The sequence below is a fragment of the Pogoniulus pusillus genome, chromosome 11, assembly GCF_015220805.1.
Source record: "Pogoniulus pusillus isolate bPogPus1 chromosome 11, bPogPus1.pri, whole genome shotgun sequence".
Lineage (NCBI taxonomy): Eukaryota > Metazoa > Chordata > Aves > Piciformes > Lybiidae > Pogoniulus > Pogoniulus pusillus.
The window spans coordinates 244,539-270,126 of NC_087274.1; the positions used below are offsets into that span (position 1 = coordinate 244,539).

Genomic DNA, 25,588 nt, shown 5'->3' on the forward strand with positions numbered 1-25,588 from the left:
CAGCTCCGGCCCAAGGGCTCTTGCAGCTCTTGTTCCCCACCCCAGCAGCACAGCATGGCCTTCCAAACACTCAAGATGCCTTTATTCCTTATGTCCAAGTCTTGACTGTGTGTCAGTGGGTTGAGCTTTCTCCAAGTGTCCCTGTTCCACGCAGTCTTCCAAAAGCCAACATGATACTGCCTTCAGAGGCACAGAATGCTCGCTCTTCATCTTTTCCCCATCACAAGGACTTCTGCTCTGTCTGTGGTAGGACACAACTCAAGATATTTCTCCACTTTCTTCCCCCAGCCACACCATAGAAGGGTTAGGTCTGAGGCATCACGTCTACCACCAGGAAACCTTTGCTTGGGGAGACTGTTAAATCTCTTTCCTGTTCCATCTGGGAGATAACAGGGGGACATCTGCCCTCCAACTTCTTCCCAGTGGAGAAACAGAAATTCTCTGAGCTCAGATTGTTGGCTCGTGGGCTTCAGAGAGACCTTCACCTGGAGATTGATTCAGATTCTGACAGTTTGTGTAGCTGCAAGCTTGTAGGAATAGACATCTCTGAGCCTGCCTCCCGCCATCTCTGCTGGCGATATGCTTAGTCCCAGCAGTGCCGGGGGAGCAGTGGCAGGTTGCAGTGCAGTAGGGAAGAGGAGATTGCTTCACTCTGAAATAACAACACTTACTGCTTTTTGAAGTTCATGTGATCTCTCACAGCCAGCTCTGGAAAGCAGCTGTGCCTAGCTTTGCTTTGGAAAGGTGTCTTATAGAATGATAGAACGTGATTATTTTATACTCATATACTGCTTAAATAATAAATACAGCATTGCAAATGAACAGAAGGGAGCCCATATCCACCCACAGCCACCTCAGCAGCTGGATTGCCTGGGCATCACAGCACAGCAACACCCATCTGCTGCACTGAACAGATCCACAAAGCTCAGCATGCCCCCTAAGACAATAAAACCCTCAGACATGAGAGAATGTATGCCCAGCAACAAGCCCTGAGCATGCTCTTTGCACTTCCTTCCTGCTAATTGTGGTTGCCTTCCCCAGTGACTCGCAGTCTGACGTTGAGCTGCTACGGCTGTCGGTCTGGCTATGTGGGAGCTGCAGGCAAGGCTGCTCCTGCATGCAGGATGCGAAGCTCTCCGTTAATGTTTATGGCTCATGAGGCGTAAGATGAGGGCCAGAGCTATTTTCTATAAAAAGATGATTCTCAAAGCTACAGTTCATTTTCCCATGTAAACATGAACTGAGGATCAAAGCAGAGGATTTTAGTGCTGTTCAACTCCAGACATCCCTGTTTCTAATGAGGTTTCCTCATAGCAAGCCAGGGTCTGTGGCAGAGCTTGCCCACACTTGAACAGTCATTAATGAGCCACAAGAAAGAGAGAAAACAAGCACAGTGGGAAACACCGGGCCTTGCCCCCTCCTCAGCAGTGCTAAAGGCTGAAGCACTGATGGGGATCAGCAGTTTTGCACACTGGTCTTCGCATTTCCAGACCTTGTTGGCGGCCATGTCACTGCTCCTATTGTGGTGGCACTACGGCCTGGTTCCTGCAGAATCTGGACTTGCAGGCAATTGGTTAGAGCCAGTTGCATACCTTTCTGCTTAATTATAGGTTTTCTCTGTGAAAGCTCTGTCTCCCAGCCTGCCTCACCACAGATAGCGTTTCTCTTTGGGAAGATGAGGGAACAGTTCTCTTGCATCCAGAAGTGTGATGGCTGCGCTGAGCAGTGATTCATTTGGCATGCTTAGAGAGCATCCTTCTGCTGTTGACTTCTGAAGGAAGCCTGTGGAGTAATGCCTGGCTTTATCTTGTTCAGTCTTACCTCTGCTGTTTATCTAAAACAAACAGATCAAAACCCATCAGCATCCCCTCTCTATGTACCCAGGTGGTGTTCCAAGGAGCCTGGAGAGCAGGCTGCCATTCCCCAAAACAGGAATGTCAATAGCGTCTGTCAGCAAATAAATCCAGGCTGGCTGGCTGTCTCCTGAGCGTTGATACCATCCATCCTGCTAGCATCAATCACCCCGTCTGAAGCAGTAATCGTCCCCTGCCTCTTGTTCGTTCACCTGGGAAGCACCAGGTCTAGAATTAAGTGTACGGAGCCCTGATACTCCTTGTGCGGGCGTAAGCCACAAGCTGACTCCTCAGGAGCTGCATCTCTCCTGGCTTAGGGCAAAGCAAAAAAGCTCGGGATCAGGTACCCAGCGCCAGCTGGGCTTGGCTCCTTAAGCTCTGCACGGGAAGTATTTTCAGAGACTTTGCACATCCCGCAGGTGGGTGTCCTAAAAGCTGTGATGCCATGCCTCTGCTGATGAGGCTGCTGGCAGCCGGGGACCTGCTGGAGTGAGGCCATTCCCTTCCCGGCTGTGCAGAGCTCCCCAGGAGAGTCCCCCACCCTCTGCAGAGATGTCCTGCACACTCACCCCTTACAGTTCCTCTCTTCTTTGCATGTTTTGCAGCTTTTCAAAGGCAAGTTTTTTATCTGCCAGGGGGAGGACACCAGAAACATCACCAATAAATCAGATTGTGCAGAAGCCAGCTACAAATGGGTCCGGCACAAGTACAACTTCGATAACCTCGGGCAGGTACTCATGGAATGGTGATGTGCTGTTTTCTCCCTTGCTCCTTGACTTGAATCCTGTGCAGTCTTATCCCAGGGGATTTTCTCACTGCCAGGCAGAGTAAATATTCAGTTCACGCAGGCAGCGTTCTGTCCTGGTAAGTCCCCAGGGTGGTGTTTCCAGGCAGGCAGACACTGCTTTTCAGAGCAGAACAAGCACGTGTGGCTTCGTGAGGCACTTAATTGCTTCACTGCTACATAACAAACCAAATGCAACTTGCAGAAGGCCCTGTCTGAGGGAGCTGGACACTGCCACACTGCCTTATTTTAGCACCGTGGTAAAGACTAATTAGCTGGGAGCAGTGGAGACCTGGAAGGTGGAAGTGAAGCTGCATTTGTCTTCAGGTTTGTGGTTTCCCAGTTGCTGCTCAGTGCTGGACTGGCTGCTGGCATTCATAGGCTTTTGCTGCCATGAAAAACTGTGGGCACCAAAGCATCCCATTGCCATGCAGGTGATGATAAGCCTCAGACAGGAGAGGGCAAAGAGGAGTAAAATGTTACAAGTAAAAGAGCTTTAGTGCAATTATTTCTATTATTCCTACCGGTTTCTAGGCTCTGATGTCTCTCTTCGTTCTGGCCTCCAAGGATGGGTGGGTGGATATCATGTACGATGGCTTAGATGCTGTGGGAGTGGACCAGCAGGTAAGGACTCCAGCCGAGCTGTGAGGAATGAGCCATCAAAGGCTCTGCTTTGTGCAGGGCTGTTGCTTTCCACAGGCACATGGGGCTGTGGGGCACAAGTCCTGGAGTCTGGTGAAAAGTCTGGCTTTGGGCCTGCAGGTTTGGCAGCACAGCTGCTGTGACAAGAAGGAGCAGAACCCTACTATGCTTTGACTTCTTAAGCACTTTGAAGAGAAAGGAAGGGCTCTGAGTGGGCACAGATCTCGGTGAGGGACTTGGCGCAGCTGTGGAGGACACTGCTGTCCTGCAGTTGTGGCTCTTCTGTCTTCCACCTGTTTTGCGTTTTGGAAGCACTCAACTGAACTATCTCAGAGGGCTCTCATTTTGAGGAGGAGCAGAGCACACTGAGCTGCCCCAGAGGGGCATCTGCGGGTTTTGAGGGTGAGGCAGTTGCAGCAATTTGCTCCCTTTTTTGTTTTTTGAGGTTCAGTTGGCATTTATCTTCCTCCACTTTGCAGCCAGTCATGAACTACAATCCGTGGATGCTCCTCTACTTCATCTCCTTCCTGCTTATTGTGGCTTTCTTCGTCCTCAACATGTTTGTGGGGGTGGTGGTGGAGAATTTCCACAAGTGTCGGCAGCACCAGGAGGAGGAAGAAGCCAAGAGGCGGGAGGAGAAGAGGCTTCGCCGGCTGGAGAAAAAGAGAAGGAGTAAGGAGAAACAGATGGCTGGTCGGTAGTCTTTCCACATCTTTCTGAGTCCTGCTTGACCTTCCACACGATCCCCTTCTCCCTCCCCTCCCCGCCTCGTGTCTGGTGACCGTTCCTCTTCCAAAAGCATGTCCAGCTATAAAATTTGCATGAAGGAAGTAGTCTTGGTTTAGGCTGAGCAAGGAGCCACAGAAGCCTTTTCCATGGCCGCATGATTTGCAGTGACCTTTCCACTGGAGGTTCTTGAAATGAAAGTGTAATAAAAATCAGACCTGGAGCTTCTTGGGTAGCAGAGCTCAGTGCTACACAAATAGTGACAACTGCAAAGATCAGCAGTGCTGGCTGGCACCATTAATCTTCTGAGTCATGAGCACTGCTGCTGATAACTGAATTCACTATTTGCTTTATTACAGCCTTGCAATGCCACAGTGATGTTACCTGTCCCATATATCATGCAGGGTTATTTATTGGCACAGTAGCACCACTGCTGTTCAAGAGTGTAATAAAATAATGGAGCCATTTCGTCCTCGTAACGCTTAAGAACCCCTTGGAGAAACATAGCCATGAATTTGCTTGAGAAATACAGATCAGGAAAAGCAGCAGCTGGGGAGAGTAGGCAAAACAGCTCTGATGGAAACTGAACCAAAATTCGAGGGGGATGTGCAAGGCTGCAGCCCTGCCCACAGAAGGTAAATGGAGGCCAGACCTCCCTTCTGCCGAAAGTCTCCAGCCTGGGCTTTGTCTTTAGGACTTTTTTCCTTTTAGTTTGGTTGAATAAGTAAGAAATGTATCAGTCAGAGGCTACAGGTCAGGGATGCCCCTCGCATGCTCTCTCTTCTGACTGAACTTCCTCTGTTGTCCTTTGTGTCTGTGGCCTGATGTTTTCTCTCCCTGGTCAGCCCACCTACTGCTCTCTCTGTGCCCCTTTCACATCTCTGCTCTATCTCTGACAGACTTCAGTGCTGTTTAGGAACTGTCTGATCAGTCCCTTGTATGGAAAGCTGCTAAAGTGAAGTCTTTTGGCTTTGTGATAGTCCAAGGGATGTTTAACAGCTGTGACAGGCTCAGGTGTGCAACCAGGTACCACGGCAGTGTCTCAGCCTCTCTCAGCTCAGCAGTCACCCAATTCTGCCTTTTGGGCACATCTTTGAGTCCCATGAGCCTCACAGGTTCTGTGTCACAGCAGCCTCTGGAGCACACCACGGGTTGTGTTGAGCGCCTGCCTTCCTCCATGGCCAGAAGGAAGATGGAGGCTTCCCTCGGGAGCGGTGGAGGACACGTTAGGCTGTTCTCAGTTAAGTAGGGTACAGATGGAAAGAACTTCTTTGTTGTTTCTCATGTCAAGGAAATGTCTAGAAAGCTCTTTTGGTCAGTCCAAGTTCTCTAACAGAGTTTCAGGCTGATGAGTTGGAAAATGTTTAAAGGCTGGATAGAAAGATCCTTATTTAGAAGAGCAGGCTTGGAAAGCAAGCTTTGCTGCAGAGGACAGCCAGAGGCCCAGTCATGGTTAGCAACCTGAGCTGCAATGCTGGAGCAACTGTATGAAGGAAAGAGGTGAGACTGGGAAATTTCCTGGTGAGAAAGAATCACAAACCATCCTTGGAGATGTAGTTACTCATTCAGTCCTATGAAATGCCTAATTAAAGAGGCAATAAACAGCTGTTTCACTGAGGATCAAGTATTGCTGAGTATTCAGTCGCCATGAAACCTTTCAAGAGCTGAAGCCTAAAGCTCTCCAAATCACTTCAGAACAGTTTTCCCAACTCAAAGTCCCTGGAATGGTTTTGATTGACCATGTCCAGCTTTGCCCTCAGAGCATTGGATGTCACTGCACGGGAGGAACTTACAGGTGATACCAAAACTAAGTAGGGCTTTGATTATGCCAGTAGCTGCATTGGGTTTCCTTTCATCTGGGCTTCCTGAGTGTTCCTAGATGCCCAAACCCATCTGTGGCTGCAGACACAAACGCAGGGTTGTAGCTGGTTGCACATCACAGGCTTTTCCAGTGCATTTATCCAGCGGGAGCTCGGAAGCCCACCACAGCATGCGAGGCCCCAGCCTGGCGAGGTGCTGGGGTGCGTGGTTGCTGTGCAGCAGGGTGCGTGGTTGCTGTGCCAGCAGGGTGCGTGGTTGCTGTGCCAGCAGGGTGCGTGTAGAGCCCCTCTTTCGGGAGCATCTTCTCTTTCCTTATCAAGCGAGGGCTTTCTCAGGGGCCTCTTGGGCTTCCACCTGTCCTTGCAGAAGAAGTGCAAGAGCCCTTCCTTTTCCACCATGGGTGCCAGCTGACCCTCCACAAGGCTCAAGGAGAGGATTCCACAAGGGAGCATTCCTGGTGGAGGCAGCAGAGACCCCGAGAGCCGCAGGGGCCTCCGGAGGGGACGGGAGGCGTTGGCGCGCTGCGGGTGATTAACGCCGTTTCGTTCTTTTAGATCTAATGCTGGATGATGAGTTAATGGAGAGCTCAGCCAGCGCAGTGCAAGGTACTGGGAAGCCGGCACGTCTCGTCCCCTGAATGCAGTGCTGTGTCACTAACGGCTGCCACCGCTGCTGCCAGGCGTCCCACTAAACCCTCCGTGTGGTGCAAGCTCGTTCGCTTCCTCATGGCACACGCAGCTCGTTCTGAGCGGCAGGTCTGCAGACCTGGCTCAGGGCTGGCACTTGCAAACCCTGAGTTTACCCCGTGACCATCTTGTCTTCTTCAGTACCATTTTTTTCGGTTTTCATTATGACACTGTCAGATTTTCGTGGCTTTGTTTTTTTTCCTTTTTTTGGAGCGTTGTTTTTGGTTTTGAGAGTGCAGTGCCTGGACTGTGAAGCTGGTCCTGTTGTTTGCTCCAGCCACCAGCGTGGGAGCGTTTGGGTAGCTAGCAGGAGTGTCTCTGGAAGGCAGGCAGCCCCTCGTAGGGAGGTTAACTCCTCTCTTTCTCCAGCCCGTGCTCGTAGCTCCCTGAATGCCATGCTGCAGGGAGGCAGGGCTGCTTTCAGCAGGGTAAAATCCAGCGTGGTGCAGAGCTGTGGTGCTTCAACAGAGCTGACCCTGCAGCAGCCCTCCCGCGGACATGGAGCACAGCTGCTGCACCGCCTGGCATGTAAACTTTGCCTGTTGATTGAGAGTTGCTCCACGCCCAGGGCATCTTCTGAATTCAGAGAAAAAAAGATGCCACCGCCAGCCCTTTGCAGGTGCTGGTGGGGGTGGACCAGCTGGCCCAAATGCTGCTGGGGGTTTGGCCTGGCCACTCCAACCTGCCTCTCACTCAGCATCTCACCAGGATGCTGCTCAGGGCTGCAAATCTCTCCCTTGCTCTTTTCATTTCTGGAAGAGGCTTTGATCTGGCAAGCATTTGGTGTGCTTCACAGCTTAAGAATATTAGCCTGAATAATTAAAGAGGCACCAGCACAGGAACAAATGCAGCTGTAAGCTCTGACAAAAAGAATGTGCCAGGAAACTTGTGCTGTCGAAAGGCTCAGGTACCTGAGAGCAAGCTGCCCCTGGTGGTGCGGGAGCAGGGCACGGCCAGCTCTCCCTGCAGAAAGAGGCAAGGTGAGGGCTGTCAGCTTGGGCTGCAGAGGGCAGCTCAGGGAGGTTCCTGCCTTGGACTGCCAAGGCCTTGCTGGCAGCCACCAGACATGCTTTAATAAACCCTCGCTCTCCCCACGTTGTCATTCCTGGTGCTTTGATCTCGTCCCCTCGTTCTCACTCTCCTGGGTGGGTCTCCTGTCCTCTCCTTCACCACGGGGCAGCAGGACTGGGTGTTGCCAGGTGTTGGGGGCTGTCTGTTTTTTCTTGGGTTTATTTCATTGTGGTTCCTCTCCTGGTCCTACAGGGCTCCATCAAGGCAGCTTCGTTTAGTGTTTAAGGCACTGAACTCGTTCCAAAGGCCTTTGTCACCCTGAGCAGGCTCAGAAGCTCTCTAGGTTTGCCCTTACAAAGTCAGTGGTGTAGGGGCACAGGAGGATTTTCCTTCTGAATCTGACTGGGGGGGATCTGAGAGAACCAGTCCCAGGTGCTGCAGGTTAACCTCCTGTGGTTCAATGAGAAAACTGGAGTTGCAACCCTGGCCCTTCCCCACATCCCTGCACTCAAAGAGCTGCTTTGCTCCTCCTGGGAAGACATGCTGGAGGTTTGTGTGTGTGTGTGCTGCTGCCTGGTGCTCAGTGAGATATTGTCATGTTACTGTTACCTTTTTTTTTGTTATTTCAAGTCTACATCCTATCACAGCTGGAGTCCTCTCCGTGGAAATAATTTATCATTTTCCATTTTCCCTTTTTTTAAATTATTATTAAATCCATTCAGTACAATGAAAGCCAAGCAAAGTGCTGTGTTTAAGTGAGAAAAAAAAAGTTCCTTCAGTGCAAACCACTTTTTAACCTAATAATATTCTTGATACAGTTTGTGAATCCAGCTGCGTCACGGGCTGACTGCTCACTGGCTCACTGCTGTCCTGCAGATCCACTCAGAGCTGCAAAGCAGTTAATTCCCTCATTACAGCAAAGGGAAGAAGCTGGAGGAGACAGTAATGGAATTGTCCCACTCTCGTGAATTCCAATTTCCCGTGCCCACACACCTCCGGCTCAAAAGCCACCTCAGGGAAAGTGGCAATTTCTCTCTTGACAGGGCATTATTGAGAGGCAGATGCTCTTTGGAGATGTTTGGAAGCCTTGTGCCCAGCCTGATCCCTCCCCCTGGAAAATGCAGTCAGTGAGAAGTGAGTGGCCCTAGACTCATCTCCTGCAGGGCCAGCAGAGAGAAGCTGAGCCCTGGGCCCCTGTGGCAGCTGGCACTGGTGCTGCCCAACGTAAGGCAATGCCCAGTGCTGCTCTGCTGGTGCCAGGTCACATCCCAGAGGTGTCAGACAACAGAAGCTCAGGGCTTAGTGCCCCAATCCTGGGTTGTGATCACCAAGGCTGAAGGAGCAGGGCTAGGAATGGAAAGTGTTTGTTCTGCAGCAGCAGTGGTCGCCACCTTTCCAGACAGGCAGCAGAGGACAGTGCTGGTTTTGGAGAGCCCTGGACAGAGGCTGGAACTGCTGGGTTCTGCCTCCCAGCCCTTCTCAAGGTGATCAATTATAATCCCATAGGCTGGTGTCAAGAGGAGTATGGAGTATCTGCTTGGGAAGCAGCTAGAGTTGGGAGCTCATAAAAACAATAAACCAAAGCTGAGTACCCCCATGCCAGGCACCCACTCCCCTTCTGGTGGGGTCCCCTTAGAGTACCACTACCCAGGATGAACAGGCAGGTGGGACTCCCACAAACCAGCTCTCAGCTGCAAGTTCTTCTTCCTGCCAGGCCTTGGAGAAGATTGCTCAGGCTCTGCTGTCTGAGCTGATTTGCTCCAGTGTGACAGTACCTAAATCTGAGAGATTTCTCCCTCTCCCCCACGCCTGGCCTCCAGCCACGGTGAAGCAGCTTGATTTACACGCTGTTTACCAGCCCCGTGTCTCACAGTGGGCTTTTGCTGTATTTCCCCATCTTCTCACATTCTCATGCTGCCAATTCTTCTGTTTGTTTGCTCTCCTCCTCTTTTCTTCAGCGCCATGTGTGCCGGGAAGCCAAGTTAACCTTTCCAGTGATAACCGAGACTAACCCAGAGCTCTTGTTCTTGACACAGTGTATTGTACAGTAGTGTGGTGTTGTGTTAGTTGTGAAGTTCACCACCTGGACTTTAACAGATGTCTGTATTTCCCAAGATGTTGGTATTGTTTGGATCTTTACTGCAATAATTCAGCTGGGACTGTGTGACATGGGCACGGACCTTGCACAGGGGGAGTTCTGTGCGGGCATGGCTCGGCGTGTCTGCAGGGCTGTACAGGGCGGGTTGGGGGAATGGGATCTGCACAAGCACAAGGCACTGGGTTTTCTGCTCAGAGAGGTCCCTGCCCACCTAGACACAGTCGAGGTTTATTTCTGGTCCTTGGACAGCATGCCAGCTTGTGTGGTTCATCTCGTGGTGACTCCTGTCCTGCACTAATATGCATGGCCGCATGTGGGGACTTGGTGGCGTGTGTGGTGGCAGGACTCGTGAGCAGGGCTGGCAAATCCCCTCCCAAAGCTGACGGGGGAAGGGTGAAACAATCACTGAGAGCAAGGGCTGCAAAGGCACCTGCCAGAGCAGCATCTGCAGCGATTTGGCTGTGGAATGCTGGGAGCATGTGCTGGGAAAGGTGAAAAGGAGCTCTCGGACTTGGGAGAGGGGGGTGCAAAGGAGAGAAGCCTCTACAGATCTGAACAGCTGGCAGCCCTGCTCATGGGGTCACCCACCAGCTAATCCAGGGCAGGAGCCCTGCACAGGAGACCTTTTACAATCTCTAAATCCTCCCTGCATTTGGTGCTGCTCTGTGGGGTTTGGAATTACCTGTCAGTCCCAGCCAAGAGAAAATACAAATTCCAGTGTAATTATTCATGAGTAAATCCACTGCGAGAAGAAGCAGAAGCAGTGACAGCTTTCTTTTGAATGTGAACTGGAGGTAAATGTGGGAGCAGTGATCCAATTACGATGGTGTTCCTTTCTGAGGCGAGAAGTTGGTTCATAAAAATAGGTCCAGTTCCTAACCTAATTGTATTCAAACATTTCAGTTAATTTGCTACTCATAAATTAGCATAATGTGATCGAGATATCTCCACTTTATGGAGATTTATGCAGATTCTGAGGTATCTGACAAAGTCTTGGGAGTGAGTCAGCAGCTACCAGTCTGCTTTTTCACAAGCACTCAATGTATGGGAGCAGGAGGGTTCATTCTGCAGCCCTGTGCATCAATGCCAGGCGTGTGCACTCAGGTACAGCTCACCTAAAGTGCAGAGCAGCGAGTGAGTCTTCATCCTGCCTTTCATGTGGTGACACCAAGGCAGAACTCTGGGCATTCCAAACCCCTACAGAATTAAAACTGCTGAGTGAGTGCTCTCTCTGGCCCCTGAGCTGTGAGGGAAATGCCTGTCTCTGAGAGCAAACTCAACTCCTCTCATTTTTCAGGATCACGTTACGAAACAGCGCATGGAACCATTAAATCTATGGCTCTGATTGCAATGTCATTGGCTGTTGACAAAATGAATTCTATTTCCAGGCCAAGTTTAATCTTCTAAGATTACTCTTCCCCAAGGGCAACCCAAACCTGTGCTTTGTGGCTTCATTCTGCCCAGCTTTTTGCTCGGAATAATCTATCGGCCTGTGTGTTTGCTCAGCAGCGCTAAATATCAGGCTGAGTAATTCTTACAGCTCAGTAATTTCCATAACCAGTTGATCATCTAATTATGAGAGTGATATTATACTCTGACATGCTCAAGACAGTCCTTTCCACTTCAATCTGCATTAAAATGCCTCCTTGGAAATTGTTCTGAATTACACACTCAGCCTTGGCGTTTCCTCATTAGAGATTAGGTGAGCAAAGGGGTTTGTCTGTAGGAACATTTGGGGTCCACCACCATGTGGCTCCCTGGGGCAGCCCAACCTGGGCCAGAGCTGAATGGTGCAGTCTGCACTTTGATCATCTCGTCCAGCTGGAGCATCTGGATTTTCTGATTGCTAAGTTTGCCTGGATGTTTTTATGGACCATTTTTCAGGGCTCTAATGGCCAAGCTGTTGAATTTTGCTCGCTCTGCAGTTTATTGCGAAGAACACAGGATGGCTGAGTTACTTCTCTTTCTAAGACCACCTCTAAATCAATGGCCTGTGATTTCAAGCCATGGTTAGTAAAATCTGCCCTAAACATCTGACTGTTAAGTGGGTTTTCAGGTGCTCTGGGCACTTTTAAGATCAGCAGAAACAAAACCTGTTGCTTTCATTGAAATTTAATTTGCATTTCCCTGCAGGGAAAGCATTCTCTAGTGGCACAATAATCCCAGCTCACCTCATCCCTGATGCCATAAAGCTGAGTACAGTGTGTGTCCTGTGGGAGGTCTTTAGTGGAAGTAAGGTGCCAGGAGCCCTGCTGTGTATCACAAATGGTGACATGGCCAGCAAGAGAGAAGGGATACAAAAGGCAGCATGTTGCTGTCATTGGTCTAGAAGTTGGCATCCTTGAGCCAGGCAGCAAGGGTGCTTTGGCCTCGGCAGGGAAATGCCTTGACATGTTCTCTGCTCTCCTCCCTGCTGCAGAGGCTCAGTGCAAGCCCTACTACTCAGACTACTCCCGCTTCCGCCTCCTCATCCACCAGATGTGCACTAGCCACTACCTGGATTTGTTCATCACTGGCGTGATTGGCCTCAACGTGATCACCATGGCCATGGAGCACTACCAGCAGCCCAAGGTACTGGCACAGAGGAAGGCAAGTAGTGGTAGGCTGTGCTGGAGTGCACTGAAGGGCAGAGTTAAGGCCAGATTTGGTGTTGGACTTCAGGGCTGCCCTTCGCTATGCCCAACCTGTCCCTTTGCCCTGTTGAGTGACTCTGTTGAGTGTCCTAGAGCTGGCTCCTGGGCCAAACCATGGCTTTCAGTACCCGAATCAGGCTGCAGCTCTTCCTTCTAGTCAAGTGCAAACGGACTGCTCTGGAAACGAGGATGGGAGCAGGTTTGTTTGGTTTGCTGGAGGAGGTCGTCACTGACCTCTCGCGTTTGACTTTTTTGGTTGCCCACCCAAAAAACCCCCAAAATTAGAAATGTTTCTTTTTGCCAGGTGTCTCCTAAGCTGCCAGTGTCCCATAGGGCTCAGGTTTCACAGGTGCTGCATTCCATCCTGGTCTTTAAAACACACGTCAGTATATTAGTGTGCTCATTTCCCAAGGCTTTGTCATACTCTGAAAACGAAAGCAGCCTGTCCAGGGCTCTCAAGTCTCTGGTGCCTAAGAGTGAAATGGAGATCACTGCCTTTGCCGTGTGACTTGTGTTTATTTTCATTAGCCACTCCCAGAATGAATAAGCACACACTGGGAAGAAATAGGCTTCAAGACTGGGCTTGAGTGCTTAATGTAAAAGCCCCCAGATAACTAAGACATTCAAGAGGGGAAAAACATTCTCCAGCTTGTCACAAAGAAGCCAAAACATGAAAGGGCACAAGACCAATCAGTTGTTTCTGTTCAGGTCACTTTCAGGCACACTGGAAGGCTCAGTCGCTGGTGATGAGAAAGGCTGTTGGCTCGGGAGCCGGTGCTGGAATGGCTCTGGGCAGGCACCTGCCCACGGCAGCCTTTCCCTGTGTACTATAGAGATGCTGAGCAGGCCTTTTGGGTTCAGTTCTCTTTAGGAAAACAACATTTTATCTCTAAGCCTCTGCTATGCAGTAACTGCAACCTTAGACCTGGGTTGGGCTGGGCTGAGATGACAGCATGGTCAGAGACGGGTGCACGCCTGAGGGTCTTGCTGAAGCAGAGCTCCCCCAGTCCTTCTGGTTTGGGTGACTGCTGGCAGGGGCCCTGTGGATAGTTAAAGGGCAGCATGTACCAGAAAGCTTTGTATCCAGCCTGGTATTGCTTGGCATGCTGGTGCTGAAGGGGGTTGTTGGTAGGATACCCCAGGATGCCCTGGGATAAGATTCCAGCTGGAGATGGTGCAGCTGTCCACAGAAAGGAAGGGCTGCAGTGTCGTTATGTCTCTGCCACCCACGTGCCCACAGCGATAAATTCCCTCATGTTACTGTGTCATGCAGAGTGCTGCTAGCACAGAGCTCCTTCACCAGCAGGACTTTTGGGGTGAATTCACCCCTGACATAGCTTTATTGCCTGAATGTGCAGAAGCCCATGCAGCCAGGAGGAACCTGTAGCTAGCAGTCAGGCTGGGGTTGTGCAGAGGGAAGGGTGAGGAGAGGAAAATGCAAGGTGCTCATTCGTGCTGGCATTGCCACCTCTCTCTCCTGTTCCTTGCCAAGGTGAGGAGTGACAGCTGCCAGAGGAGCCATTTGGACAGCACTTGGGTGGGCTGGGCCAGCCCAGGGTTGCTGCGGCAGTGCAGGAACCAGCAAGTGGCTGAGGTTCAGCTTCCTGCCGAGAGCGGGAGTGTCTCTGCGCTGCTGGCATCGTTCCTGCCCTGAGCTTTGCGCTGTGCCTTGGGTTTGTGTCAGCCCCTCCTGTGAGCTCCACCAGCCGGGCTGGGGCCAGGCAGCAATGCAGTCTGTGCTTCCATGAAGTACGAGGGCTTTTCCCTGGGACATTTCTCGTGGGAGAGGCTGGAGGCTCCATGGCTGGAGCCTTTGATCTGTGGTTTGGAAGCAAGTTGTGAAAGGAGGGCAGGTTTGCAGGCAGCAAAGCTCTCAGCAGAGCTAGCATCTAACCCTAGTCCTGTGTCCACATCCCAGGTTCTTGATGAAGCCCTGAAAATTTGCAATTACATCTTCACCGTTATCTTTGTTCTGGAGTCTGTTTTCAAGCTGATTGCCTTTGGGTTTCGTCGCTTCTTCCAAGACAGGTAACAAATCTTCTGTCCTAGTTGCTGGGCAGCAGCAGCTTTCTGGAGACAGCTGCCCAGATTTGGTGTCCTGGAGCCTGGCGTTCTTTCCAGTGATGTCAGTCTGACACGCGTGAACGCTTCGTGCTGTGACTGACTGAAAGCTGCTTCAGTGGAGTCTTGGGATGAGAGCTGGGAAAGGGTCATGCATGTCGAGGAGTGTGGCAGTGCCACTTTGGCCCTTGGGAGTGGATGAAAGAGGAGCAAGCCTCATCCTGAGCAGCTGGTTCCCTCCTCACCTCAGTTACGTGTCTGTAGGTCCAAAGGGCCTGATAAAGTGACGGAACTGATGCAGAGGGAATGTTGGGTCCTGAGTAGAGATGAAGGAGGAAAGAAGACTCTTTCTGTGGGCAGCAGCAAGTGAAATTGCTGCTTCGTCTGGATTTTCACTCTTACCTCACAAGGGCAGATTTTGTGTCCTTGGCTAATCTTTCTCCTCCCATTTTTGCCTACTTCAGTGTCAGTCTCGAGAGTGCTGGCACTGACCAAGGCTTGACACTTGCACTTCAGTCACCCAGGGATGGTTCCACCCTCTGCCCATGTTTTGGGTGTGGGTGCCTGTCTCAGACCTGGAGTGAATTCCTGGAGCCTTTCCTTTGCCCAGTGTCAGTTTTGTTGCAGGCCTGGACACAGGGTGTGGTTCTTCCTGGGGCAGATCCACGAGTACAGAAGTGGCGAGACAGATACTGCAGTGCCTGCCCTGAGGGCTGCAGTCTCTGGGCAGTTAATTGCTCAGATTTTGTTTCTGCTTGCCTTCGGTCAAGAAGAGCTTTGGAACTGGCTGGTCCTGTGATGAGATGCATTTAGTTAGGATTTTGTAACAGAGCTGCTTTAGTGTAACACCCTCAGAAAAATGCTGCAGATTCATTGCAATGACTGGAATTCGTGTGAAGCAAGCTGCCCCCTGGCCAGCTCCTCAATAGATGTTAAACTTCATTTTGTGTTGTCTCCAGATGGAACCAATTAGATCTGGCAATCGTGCTGCTGTCTATCATGGGCATCACTTTGGAAGAGATCGAGGTGAACGCTTCACTACCGATTAACCCCACTATAATCCGGATCATGAGGGTGCTCAGAATTGCTCGAGGTGAGATGGGTAAAGCACAGCTGGCCTCTCTTCAAGGTACAGGGTCCCCTCCAGGAGAGAGCTAAGTGTTGGGAAACGATTCTGGGGCACATCCCCACCGTGATGTGCATAGCTCAGGCATCCACAGGCTGTAAACAAATAAGAGAACAATGGGAGAAACGCTTGCGAGGAGCCAAAGAGCTGAGCCAGCTGCCCATGTGTCTCTGTCTGAAGGGGACTGCAGGCTGGGAGCTTAGAAATAATGGAGAAATAGCTATGGCTGTAACTTCCAGAGAGGTACCTGTGCTGGGGCCACAACAGCTTCCAGCAACACTCCAGGCTTGGGGCAGAGTGGCTGCAAAGCTGCCCACTGGGAAGGTCCCTGGGGATGCTGGACATGAGCCATCCTGTGCCCAGGTGGTCACTAGCATCCTGACCTCTATCAGGAACAGCATGGCTAGCAGGACTGGGGAGGGAATTGTGTCCCTGTACTTGGCACTGCTGAGGCACCACCTCACTTTTGGGCACCTCAGTACAAGAAGGATGTTGAGATGCTGAAGTGGATCCAGAGAAGGGTCTGGTGAGGAGCAGCTGAGGGAACTGGGGGAGTGTGGTCTCTAGAAAAGGAGGCTGAAGGGAGACCTCTTTGCTCTCTACAGCTCTCTGAAAGGAGGTTGGAGTGAAGTGGGGCTTGGTCTCTTCTCCCAAGTAACTAGTGAGGAAATGGAGTCAAGCTGCATCAGGGTAGGTTTAGGCTGGAGATCAGGAAAATATTTTCACTGAAAGAGCAGTCAGGCTTCGGAACAGGCTGCTCAGGGAGGTGGTGGAGCCACCACCCCTGGATGTCATAAAAAGCTGAGTAGATGTGGTGCCTGGAGATACAGCTTAGTGGTGGACTTGGTAGAGTAGGGTTAGTGGTTGGACTTGGTGATCTTGAAGGTCTTTTCCAACTGGAATGGTTCCGTGCTTCTATGAAAATCAGGCAAATCAAAGCCATCCCTAACAGGGATTAATTAGGGAACACGAGCTTGAGCTGGTTTTAAAAGACAAACATCTAGTAAATGCAATTTCCCAAGGCACTTTACCTCTCCCCATTTGGTGGCAAAGCATGCCCTACTCCTCTGCATCCACCTGCCCCCTCAGACTTGTACCTGCCTTGGAAGTCAGCTTCTTCAGGGCCTGGGTTTGCAGGGCAGGGAGGTCTCAGGGCCAAGTGATGAAGCTGTGAGATGTGAGTGCTCTGGCCCTCCCTAAAGCGCTCCCAGGCCCTCCTGAAAGGCAGCGCTCTGCTCTGAGGCATAACGGCTCTGGTTGCTGCCCTTGTCTGAGAGAAAGGAGCTGGAGGAGAAATGAAACTCTGCTGTCTCCAGGCTGGGGGGGGGGGGGGGGGAAGTAGTTTTCCTGCTCGTTGGATCACTCAACACTAGATATACAGGTGGACTGCAACTGGAAGCGCACCCTTCTGGAAGAGATGTGCAGATCAGCTTCTCAGGGAACGGCGGTGGCGGGACGCCTGCCGAAGCGGGAAAGTAGCCGCAGGCCTGGGAAAGTGACAGCTCAGGAGAAGCGGGGGAAGAGCTGGGGCCAGCACGGCCCCCGGCAGCAGCTGGCAGGGCGAGGAGACTTTCTGCATGCCTCGGGGTGGGTGCTGCTGCTGCTGCTGCTGCTGCGCGGGCACTTGGATCCTGTCCAGGCAACTAGAAGCGATGTGCAGTGGCCCAGGACTGCAGCAGCTCCGCACGATTTCACATTTCTGCTCCCACAACCTGTGGCCCTGGGAGCGGGACTGAGTTTGTGCCTCCGTGCTAATGCTGCCCTTGCCTTGTCCCGATGTGCTCTCTGCAGTGCTGAAGCTGCTGAAGATGGCTGTAGGGATGAGAGCCCTGCTGGACACCGTGATGCAGGCGCTGCCACAGGTAACCCCCTGCCATATCGCAGCACTTCTCCTCTGGCCCAGAGCTCCTTTCCTACTGCGGGGGAGTGCTAATCACTTTATCTTTGCTGTCATTAGAGAATCCCATTTCCCCTGCGAAGCACGGACTGAGATACAGTCCTCACATTGAGGTCATTTTTGCCCCGAAGCAATTTAAGTTTTGGATTAAAGAGTGCAGCAAGAAACAGGTCTGGAACAAAAGAAATAATAATCAATCTTTAAAAAATCAACAAATGTTCTTTTTTTGTGTTTTTTCCCCCCATTTCTTTTTCTCTTTCCAGGTAGGGAATCTGGGTCTTCTCTTCATGTTGTTGTTTTTCATATTTGCAGCTCTTGGAGTGGAGCTGTTCGGAGACCTGGGTGAGTGCGGGGGCGCGGGCGGCGGGGCGGCCGCGGGGCGGCAGGGGCTGACGGCTGTGCCTGCTCCCACAGAGTGCGACGACAGCCACCCCTGCGAGGGGCTGGGCCGCCACGCCACCTTCCGCAATTTCGGCATGGCCTTCCTCACCCTTTTCCGAGTGTCCACGGGGGACAACTGGAACGGGATCATGAAGGTGAGCGCCCCGTGGAGCGTCAGCAGCGCCTGCAGCCTCACGGCGCGCTCAGGAGCTGCTCCCTCGGCCCCGCCGCTGCGCCGAGCCGCTCCCTGCGCCGAGCCGCTCTCTGCTTCCGTGCGCTGGGCAAAGTCTCCCATTCTGTTCTCTCCTCCCAGCAGCGCGTTGCCTGTGGCTGCAGCCTCCTCGCATACTCTGTAAATTCCCTTTTTTTTCTCCTAAGAGAGCAATTTAAAAAAAAAGGGACAAAATGAAGAGTGTCATCTCTCCAGCAGAGCAGACATTTAGCACAGTAACATGCAGCAGTTTTATTTTTCCCTTGTAAGTCTCCAGTTGCTGCTCTTGTTGCTGTTACCTTGTGTTTGGGGTTTTTTCCCCTGGGAAAAGCTGTGATTCAAGAGTCTGTGTGAGGGGCCAGCCGTGCAGGCATGCCCTTGGGAAGCATCCAGTCTGTGAGTACAGAGTGCCAGCTAGGCTGAGGGCATCGCTTCTCTGTCCATTTGTAGCCTGTGGTGAGTGTTAGGTAGCCAAAGTGTTAACGGTAGGATGTGGACTTGAGGAAGGAGGCGGCTGCAAGGCCAGGAGCTGTGGGGTAGCTGATGTGTTGCAGCTTCCACCCTGCTTTCCCATGGAACTGTCTGCCACACCTGTGTTTGGTGTCCAAGCTGGTAAAGCAGCCTTCCTTTGGGAGCTGCAGGTCACCATGTCTGTTGTTGCACACTCCAAGGCCAGCTTTCTGTGAGCCTTCTTGTGGTGACTAAGACAAGAATGTGAGGTTCTGCTGGCAGGTATCTTGCCATTCTGGATGTGAAATTCGCACAGCCTACTCCATTTTCTTCATGAGACCGTAACCCGTTGCAGCGTGATGACTGGGAGGCAGCAGGCTGAGGTCCCTGCTGGAACCTCTTCACAACCCCCCACCATTTCCCCCCTGTTTCTAGGACACGCTGCGAGACTGTGACCAGGAGTCCACCTGTTACAACACTGTCATCTCACCCATCTACTTCGTCTCCTTCGTGCTGACAGCCCAGTTTGTCCTGGTGAACGTGGTGATTGCCGTGCTCATGAAGCACTTGGAGGAGAGCAACAAAGAGGCTAAGGAGGAGGCAGAGCTTGAAGCAGAACTGGAGATGGAAATGAAGACAATTGCCCCTGGCCAACATAGTCCCACAGACGTCTTAATGTGGACCGGCAGCACCGGTGGGGAGAGGCCTGAGAGCCCCCGGGAATGTGCCAACCCCATGCAAATCAAGGTGGATTCTCAGCTCTCGTTAGTTTACCCTATGGTGAGAATCTCAGTTGGAGGGTGAAGAGGGCTTGACCTGCACCTTTGCTAGGGGGAGACATGCACGAGTGGGTAGTGAAGGGGGGGTGGACCCTGCCTCCAGGGTTTGTACTCCTGGCTGTCTGCTGACAGGCTGCGGTGCAGTATGGGAGCTGATGCGCCAGGCAAGAGACTCTAGTTGGGTCTCAAGACCACCTTGATGCAGCTGTTTAGAGGTAGAGAGTTTTGAGAGTGTGTTTTGTCCTGGAGATAAGCCCAAGCCACCAAATTCAGAGCTAGCTCTAAATCTGCTCTACCCCAGAGTCTGGCCTAGTTCCTTTGTGGCAGAAACTGATGAGCGTAACATGTTTGCTTTTCTAACACAGACCATGAACTTTCACATCAAAGAGGAATGAAATTTGGCTAATATTTGCTTGAGCATTAAATTTCTTTTATGTCACCTCAATTTGAAACCCATCCCCACACTCAAGCCTGTAAGAAAAGATTCTTGTAACAATAGAATAATCCAGAGGGGCCTCAATGCCTCACGAGGGTTGGTGGCAGAACTCCCACCAGCAGGAGTCGTGCCTGGGCAGGGCTGCAGTGTGGTAGCTGCTGCAAGCTGCAGCGAGTCTCTCTAAAGCAGTTTGTGGATGAAGACTTAGTCTGAGAAATGAGAGAGGTAAGGTCAAGACCCAGACAGGTCCTTCAGAAAGGACATGGACTGGATTTATAGAGGAGAAATTATCCAACCTTTTTTAGTCTTAGCTGACTGCAAATTGGGCTAAACTCTACACAGCCCTCATGAGCTTTATTACATCTGATTTCACAACAGCCCATCTTGGCTTCTGCCCAGGGGGGACTAATGAGTGTTCTAATGCATGAAAAACTCATTTATGATCTGTAGTCCAAGGGTGAAAAAGAGTAAATCCCTGCTTAAGCTTTGCTTCAGTTCTTAAGCTACTGGAAATTTCTGGTGCCATTAGGAGTCACTGATGCCTGAGATGGAGTCCAAAGCTGCTCTTTGGCTCAGGAAAAAGGAGTTCAAGGCAGTAAGGGGAAATCCAAACTCATTATGTCCTCTAGGAAGAAACAACATATCCCAAGTGCTGTTGCACAAATTAGGCAGAAGACTGGCAATCTGTCCTCAGCACTGCTGTCCTGCGTCAGTTCTCACACTGGCAAAAAGAGAAACTGAAAGACAAATGAGGGGAAGGACTCAGCCCTTCAAGCTCTCAAACCTGCCCTCTCTGGACGTGACTTTGGAAAGGGCTTATTCTAGTCAGAATCTCCAGGGCACGTTTCTTGCTCTTTCACTCAAACAGAAGTCTCAAAAGCTTCCAGGAGGTTTAGTTCTGACTATTTATTCTCCAGCCAAAATCTTTGGGACAAATTTGATGTTTGAGCATGACAGCAGAGGAGCACAATTCCCAGGACGTGACCCTGCAAGGACCTGTGGTCAGCATGCTCTTTGGCTTGCCTGTCCCCCAGGAGTTTTGCACTTGTGCTGTGTGACTGTAGTGACAGTCCTCATCTCATTGGATGCCGCAGGCATTGCCTACCTGAAGGGTGCACCCCTTCTTATGCTCCCAGGCTGCCTGTGCAAGCCAGACCCTGCTCTCTATAACCTGCTGCTGGCTGTGGTCAGCTGGTTTGAAGTTGGCCAGGACAACTGAGGCACCTCAGCTCATGCCTGGCACATAGTGACCTGATGTGTGTCCATCCTGTCATCTGCAGCTTGCATGGACAGGATGGTCAGGTTATTTTAGTTTACCTGCCCTCTGGATATGGATTCTGGTGTGGAGCATTAGGTCCTCTTGCTGACAAGAGGCCAATGGGTGGAGAAGACTGGCAACAGCTGTACCTTGGCAAAGCCCACAGCACCAGGTATCCAGATGCTGCTGGGCCAGCCCTGACCAGTTCAGACCCTAGCAGTACCCAGCCCTGTGTGCTGGGAGCCAGAGTTGTCCTGGAGGAGGGTACTGAGTGGGAGCCCCACGGTGCAGGGCAGTGCTGTTGGCCTCATCTCTAGTGGTGTCTGGGGGAGCTGTTGCTGCTTACTGTGACTTTACTGCACTGTTCTCTCTCCTCTCCTGTCCCCTCTGTTGCTGCTCTTTCCCTCACTGCTCCCATCTCCCCGTTCTGTTCTGGGTTTCACACGTTGTCCTTTTCTCTCTGGCTCTGTCCCATGGTTCTTCCTCCCTCTGTCTCACTCTCTCTCTCTGCATGCCACACACCACCCCTCCTAGGAGAGGCACTTGTTTGATACCATATCACTGCTGATCCAGGGATCTCTGGAAGGAGAGCTGAAGATGATGGACAACCTGTCAGGCTCTGTGTGCCATCATTATGCCCTCCCAGCTCCCGAATATTACAGCTCTGAGAAACAGGTTAATATTCCTAATTTCCTGCAAAGTCTCCATCCAAACTTGATTTGACTGAGACCTTTGACAGTTAAAGTTCTTCAGGTAGTGCAATCGCAGCGTTTTCAGGCGTAAATCATTTGGGTTTATTCCATGGGAGATGAGATCGTACCTGGGGTTATGATGATGTAGAGCAATGCAAGGGCAAAGGCACAGGCTCTGGATTTCCCTCTTCAGTACAGCAGCAAGTTTTATTTTGGGATTCACTGTTCTTGAATGTTGTAGGGAGAATGTACAAAATCCCATCAACAGCCCTCAGGAGAGTTCTTGTGTTTGACTTCTTGCTCCTCACCAAGGCTCCATGCAATGTCAAGACAAGCCTGCAGAGCCTGGAGTGCACTGAGGTTTTCCCAGAGCAGCACCTGAGCTGATGGGGGTTCATTAAGTGGTGTCTACATTTTGTGCCTCCTTACACTTGCCTGAAGATCCAGTTGTGAATGATTTTCCCAATGAGGCTTCTTGCAAGTGGGTCACGGGACACTAGATCCTCACCTTCGCTCAAAAGTGAGTGTGCAAGGCAAGGCAGCTCCTAAGGCTGTGCTCCAGTCGCTCTTGTGCTGCAGCCAGCAGAGCTGGAACGCAGGCTGAAAATGAGTTCAGTTAATTCTTAGATTGAGATTCCCTCCTGTCCCCAGCATGATGTTCTTCAGAGCAAATGTCTGCCCTAAATGGCAGCGCTGACCACAGCAACAATTCCAGCACACCTGCAGCACATTCCTTGGTTCTTCAGCACTTTTGCCTTTTCTTTCCTTTTCCAGCTAAAAATAGCAGAAGTTTTTTTGTGAAATCCATGTGCTTATTTATGCCAAGAGATGGGGACAGCAGCTCAGGGGCAGGCAGAGGGGTCAGCATGGAGCTCGGCCACAGCTGGCTTGGGGACTTTTTGTCACAATATTTTTCACCAGAAAGTGCTGCTGCACTGACAAAAAAAACCGTTTTGTTTTGTTGTTTTTTGTAATGAAAAGATACAGCCCTGCAGCTTGCAGGGGCCTTTCTCTTGTACATTAAGCTATTTCATTTTTTGCTCCTGTAATTAAAAACCCTATAAACGGGTTGGATGTTTCCAAAGAAATGTTTTGATGGCTTCAAATTCAGTTTTGGGAGAGAGGAGGCTGAAGGGGGGCTGGCGTTTTGTTTACATTGGGGCTTTTCTGTTCACACCATTTGTCATGTTCTCAGGCAGTCAGGAATTTAGAGCAGCACTGGGACTTGCTGAAAGCAACCTGATTAATAGCAGCTCCCAGCAGAGGAGCTCCACCAGGCAGGAGCTGCTGGCGTCCACCGTGCTCTAGCACAGCCTTTGCCCCACGCCTGGGCTTGGGTGGTGGGTCCCTGTTGGCATCACTGTCCCTGTGCTGGCAGCCTTTGTGTGATGCTTTTTGGGGGAGCCTCGTATGAAACCAGCAGCTCCTCCAAAGGCTTCTGTCATCCGTTGCCAGCAGATGGCTGTGCTAGAGGAGGTATCAAACTCAAGGTTAGGTGAGAAGGGCCCAACCCTCTTCCTTACCTTAGCACAAGATTTGAGCCCTCAGTGTTCACTCACTACTGGTTTACTTCACCCACCGATGCCATTTCTCCATGCTGGGAGAGCATCAGTGCAGCAGACCTGGGCCCCTGTGCTTCTCTTGCAAGGGAAGTCGCTGTTGAAAGAATTGCAGGCATAGAGACAGGGAAAATGCAGTGAGGAATGAAAAGGAAGCAGCTGGGACTTGTCCAGAGCAGGAAGCTCCTGCAGGTGTTGAGCCAGGTCTGTAGGCTACTTGATGAAATGTCCCCAGACAGGTACCAAGGCTTGGGGATCTGGGGTGGGCTGATTCTGCACTTCAGAGCAAACTCCTGTCCTGGCAGCACCTGGCAGCAGGGCTGCTGCTCTGGGGCAGATGCTGCAGTCCACTTTGGGCCCCTTTCTCTCTCCCAAACTCAGAGTGACATTTTGTTGCCTATCACCAGAGCTCTGTGTCTGGAAAGAGCCTTGCTGACATTCTCTGAAGGTTTGATCGCTGGCTTGAGTGCCTTCAGCAGGGAGCTAGCCATGCAAGCTGTGTTGGTGCAGCACCTTCTCCCAGCTCAGCTGTGCCCACAGCCCTAAGGGGGCTCTTGGGGGGCATTTGGTGGCTGAAAGATGCTGGTGGTTCTTTTGGCAGCAGAGGTTGCTGGTGCTTGCCCAGGCACTGCCCTCTCTTTAGCAGGAGGGAGAAAACCAGGCAACAGGAAAGCACTTACTGACCAAAGCCAAGCCCTGAGTTTATGTCCTGTCCCCAGTTATAGTTCATTTGTTTGTTCCCAGCCACCTCTGGGGAGGGAGAGGTCCTGGTGCCTTCCCTGGTCTGCAGGGACAGCCATTCTCATACCCCACCTGAGAAACGATCTGGGGGTTGGGGATCTTTGCAGACTCAACCAGAGGAGCTTGGGGGCCAGCAGATGGCACAGTGGGCAGGACCACTTCAGAGAAGTCAGAATAGCTTGGAGCCTGTTGTGCTCATCACAGCCAAAAGGATAAATCTCTCTAGTATGGCAGCATGGCACTTTGGCTTGGTCTAGGCAGGAGAGCAGCAAAATGCAGTTGCAGTCGCATTAGTGGATGTTTTAAACTAGCCCCCCCCCCATCGGTAAGCACTCAATACAATTCCCACTCTGTTCTTCATTTCCTTTGTTATTTGAAATCCCTTTGATGTTCTGGCCCCAGAAACAATGTGCATGATGTAGCTTCTCCCACTGCAGGATGTTGCTTTAGTCTCTAAAGTGTTTAGATTATGAAAATTTGATTTTTTTTTCTTTTCCAAAAGCTTGTGTCCTGCTTTCTTATGCTTAATCATCTCTCCCTTTAGATCCCTCTAGCTGAGATGGAGCTCTGTCTCTGACGTCAGATATTCTCTCTGAAAAGTCCTGGTCCTTAGCTCTGACGGATGACTCTTGTCCTGATGACATTAGCACACACTTACTTAGTGCTCTGGAAAGCAATGTACATACACTGGTGGGCTGTATGCTCTGATGTTCACAGGTTCCAAACACTGCTTCCCCTGCTCTGCTCCTGCCTAATGGGTTGCCAGTTCCAGCCATCTCCAAACAGCCCCAATCCTTCCCTTGGACAAGACATTATCCTTGATACCATTAGGTCCTGGGTTGTTACCAGCCTTGTCCTCAGACATGGCTCCTTATGAGGACCAAGGATTCCTTTCTGTTTCTCCTCGGGAGTGCTTTCTGCAATGCGATCAATAGCAAAAAGTGTTTTGGAAAGCAGCAGGGTTGAAATTTCCTCCCCATCTGCATAAAACATCAGTGGATGCTGCGTGGAAGAGACAGCCTTGAGCTAACGACTCCTGTGCCCTCTGCTGAGGGTCACCTGTCACCCTTTGGCTCGTGAGCACAGGCATCTCCAGGCTTTTTGCCCCACTGGTGCCAAACTCTTGATTTTACAACTATCAGGTGGGGACCTCTCAGAGATGCTGCATGGTTTTTGTGAATTCCTACCAGCAGCAGCCATCTGCTGACAGCAGAAATTAACTGGGACTGTTCTGTGTCTTTTTGGCTGCCATAACAGTGTTTTGAACCCTGCCTTAACCATCTCCTCTCTGAACATGAGACCATTTCTAGCTGTGTAGCAGTCGAGTGCTTTTCCTCTGCTCTACGGCAGACATAACTCCTCCAACATCTCTGGGTCATTTCTGTGTCCTTTGTTGTTGTTCACCAACCTGCCTTTGGGTGTTTGTGTTGTTGGTAAATTTCTTGCTGTTCTAGTCCACTGTCACCCAACCAGCACTGTGTGGGAAACACCTCTTAAACCGTGACAGTATTTCTCATCATGCTTCGTGGCATCATCTGCAAAAGATTTTGTGGCCTATGGTGAACGTTTTGTGTGGGGCTTCTTGTGTCAAAGTCAGTCTGGAGAGTTGGGCTGAGGAGAGCTCTTTGGGTTCCCCATCAGATTAGACAAACCTGCCTGCAGCACTGCAATCTCCAGGGCAGAGCCAAGGGAGAGGGGGGTTAATAAAAAAACCCCAAACTCAGCATTTCGTGGATTTGTGTA

At 51.1% G+C, this 25,588-nt stretch overlaps 1 protein-coding gene across 1 annotated transcript in view; it reads left to right on the forward strand.

Annotated features, from left to right (window-relative positions):
* The window catches only part of CACNA1G (calcium voltage-gated channel subunit alpha1 G), a 141,166-nt gene that overhangs the window by 103,087 nt on the left and 12,491 nt on the right, over positions 1-25,588 (forward strand). The window contains 14 exon segments of the mRNA XM_064150466.1: positions 2,459-2,584; positions 3,172-3,261; positions 3,759-3,951; positions 6,381-6,431; positions 12,041-12,192; positions 14,173-14,282; positions 15,275-15,408; positions 17,233-17,303; positions 17,602-17,680; positions 17,753-17,874; positions 18,816-19,160; positions 21,388-21,528; positions 24,390-24,408; positions 24,411-24,523. Coding sequence (XP_064006536.1) covers positions 2,459-2,584; positions 3,172-3,261; positions 3,759-3,951; positions 6,381-6,431; positions 12,041-12,192; positions 14,173-14,282; positions 15,275-15,408; positions 17,233-17,303; positions 17,602-17,680; positions 17,753-17,874; positions 18,816-19,160; positions 21,388-21,528; positions 24,390-24,408; positions 24,411-24,523 — 1,746 coding nt within the window.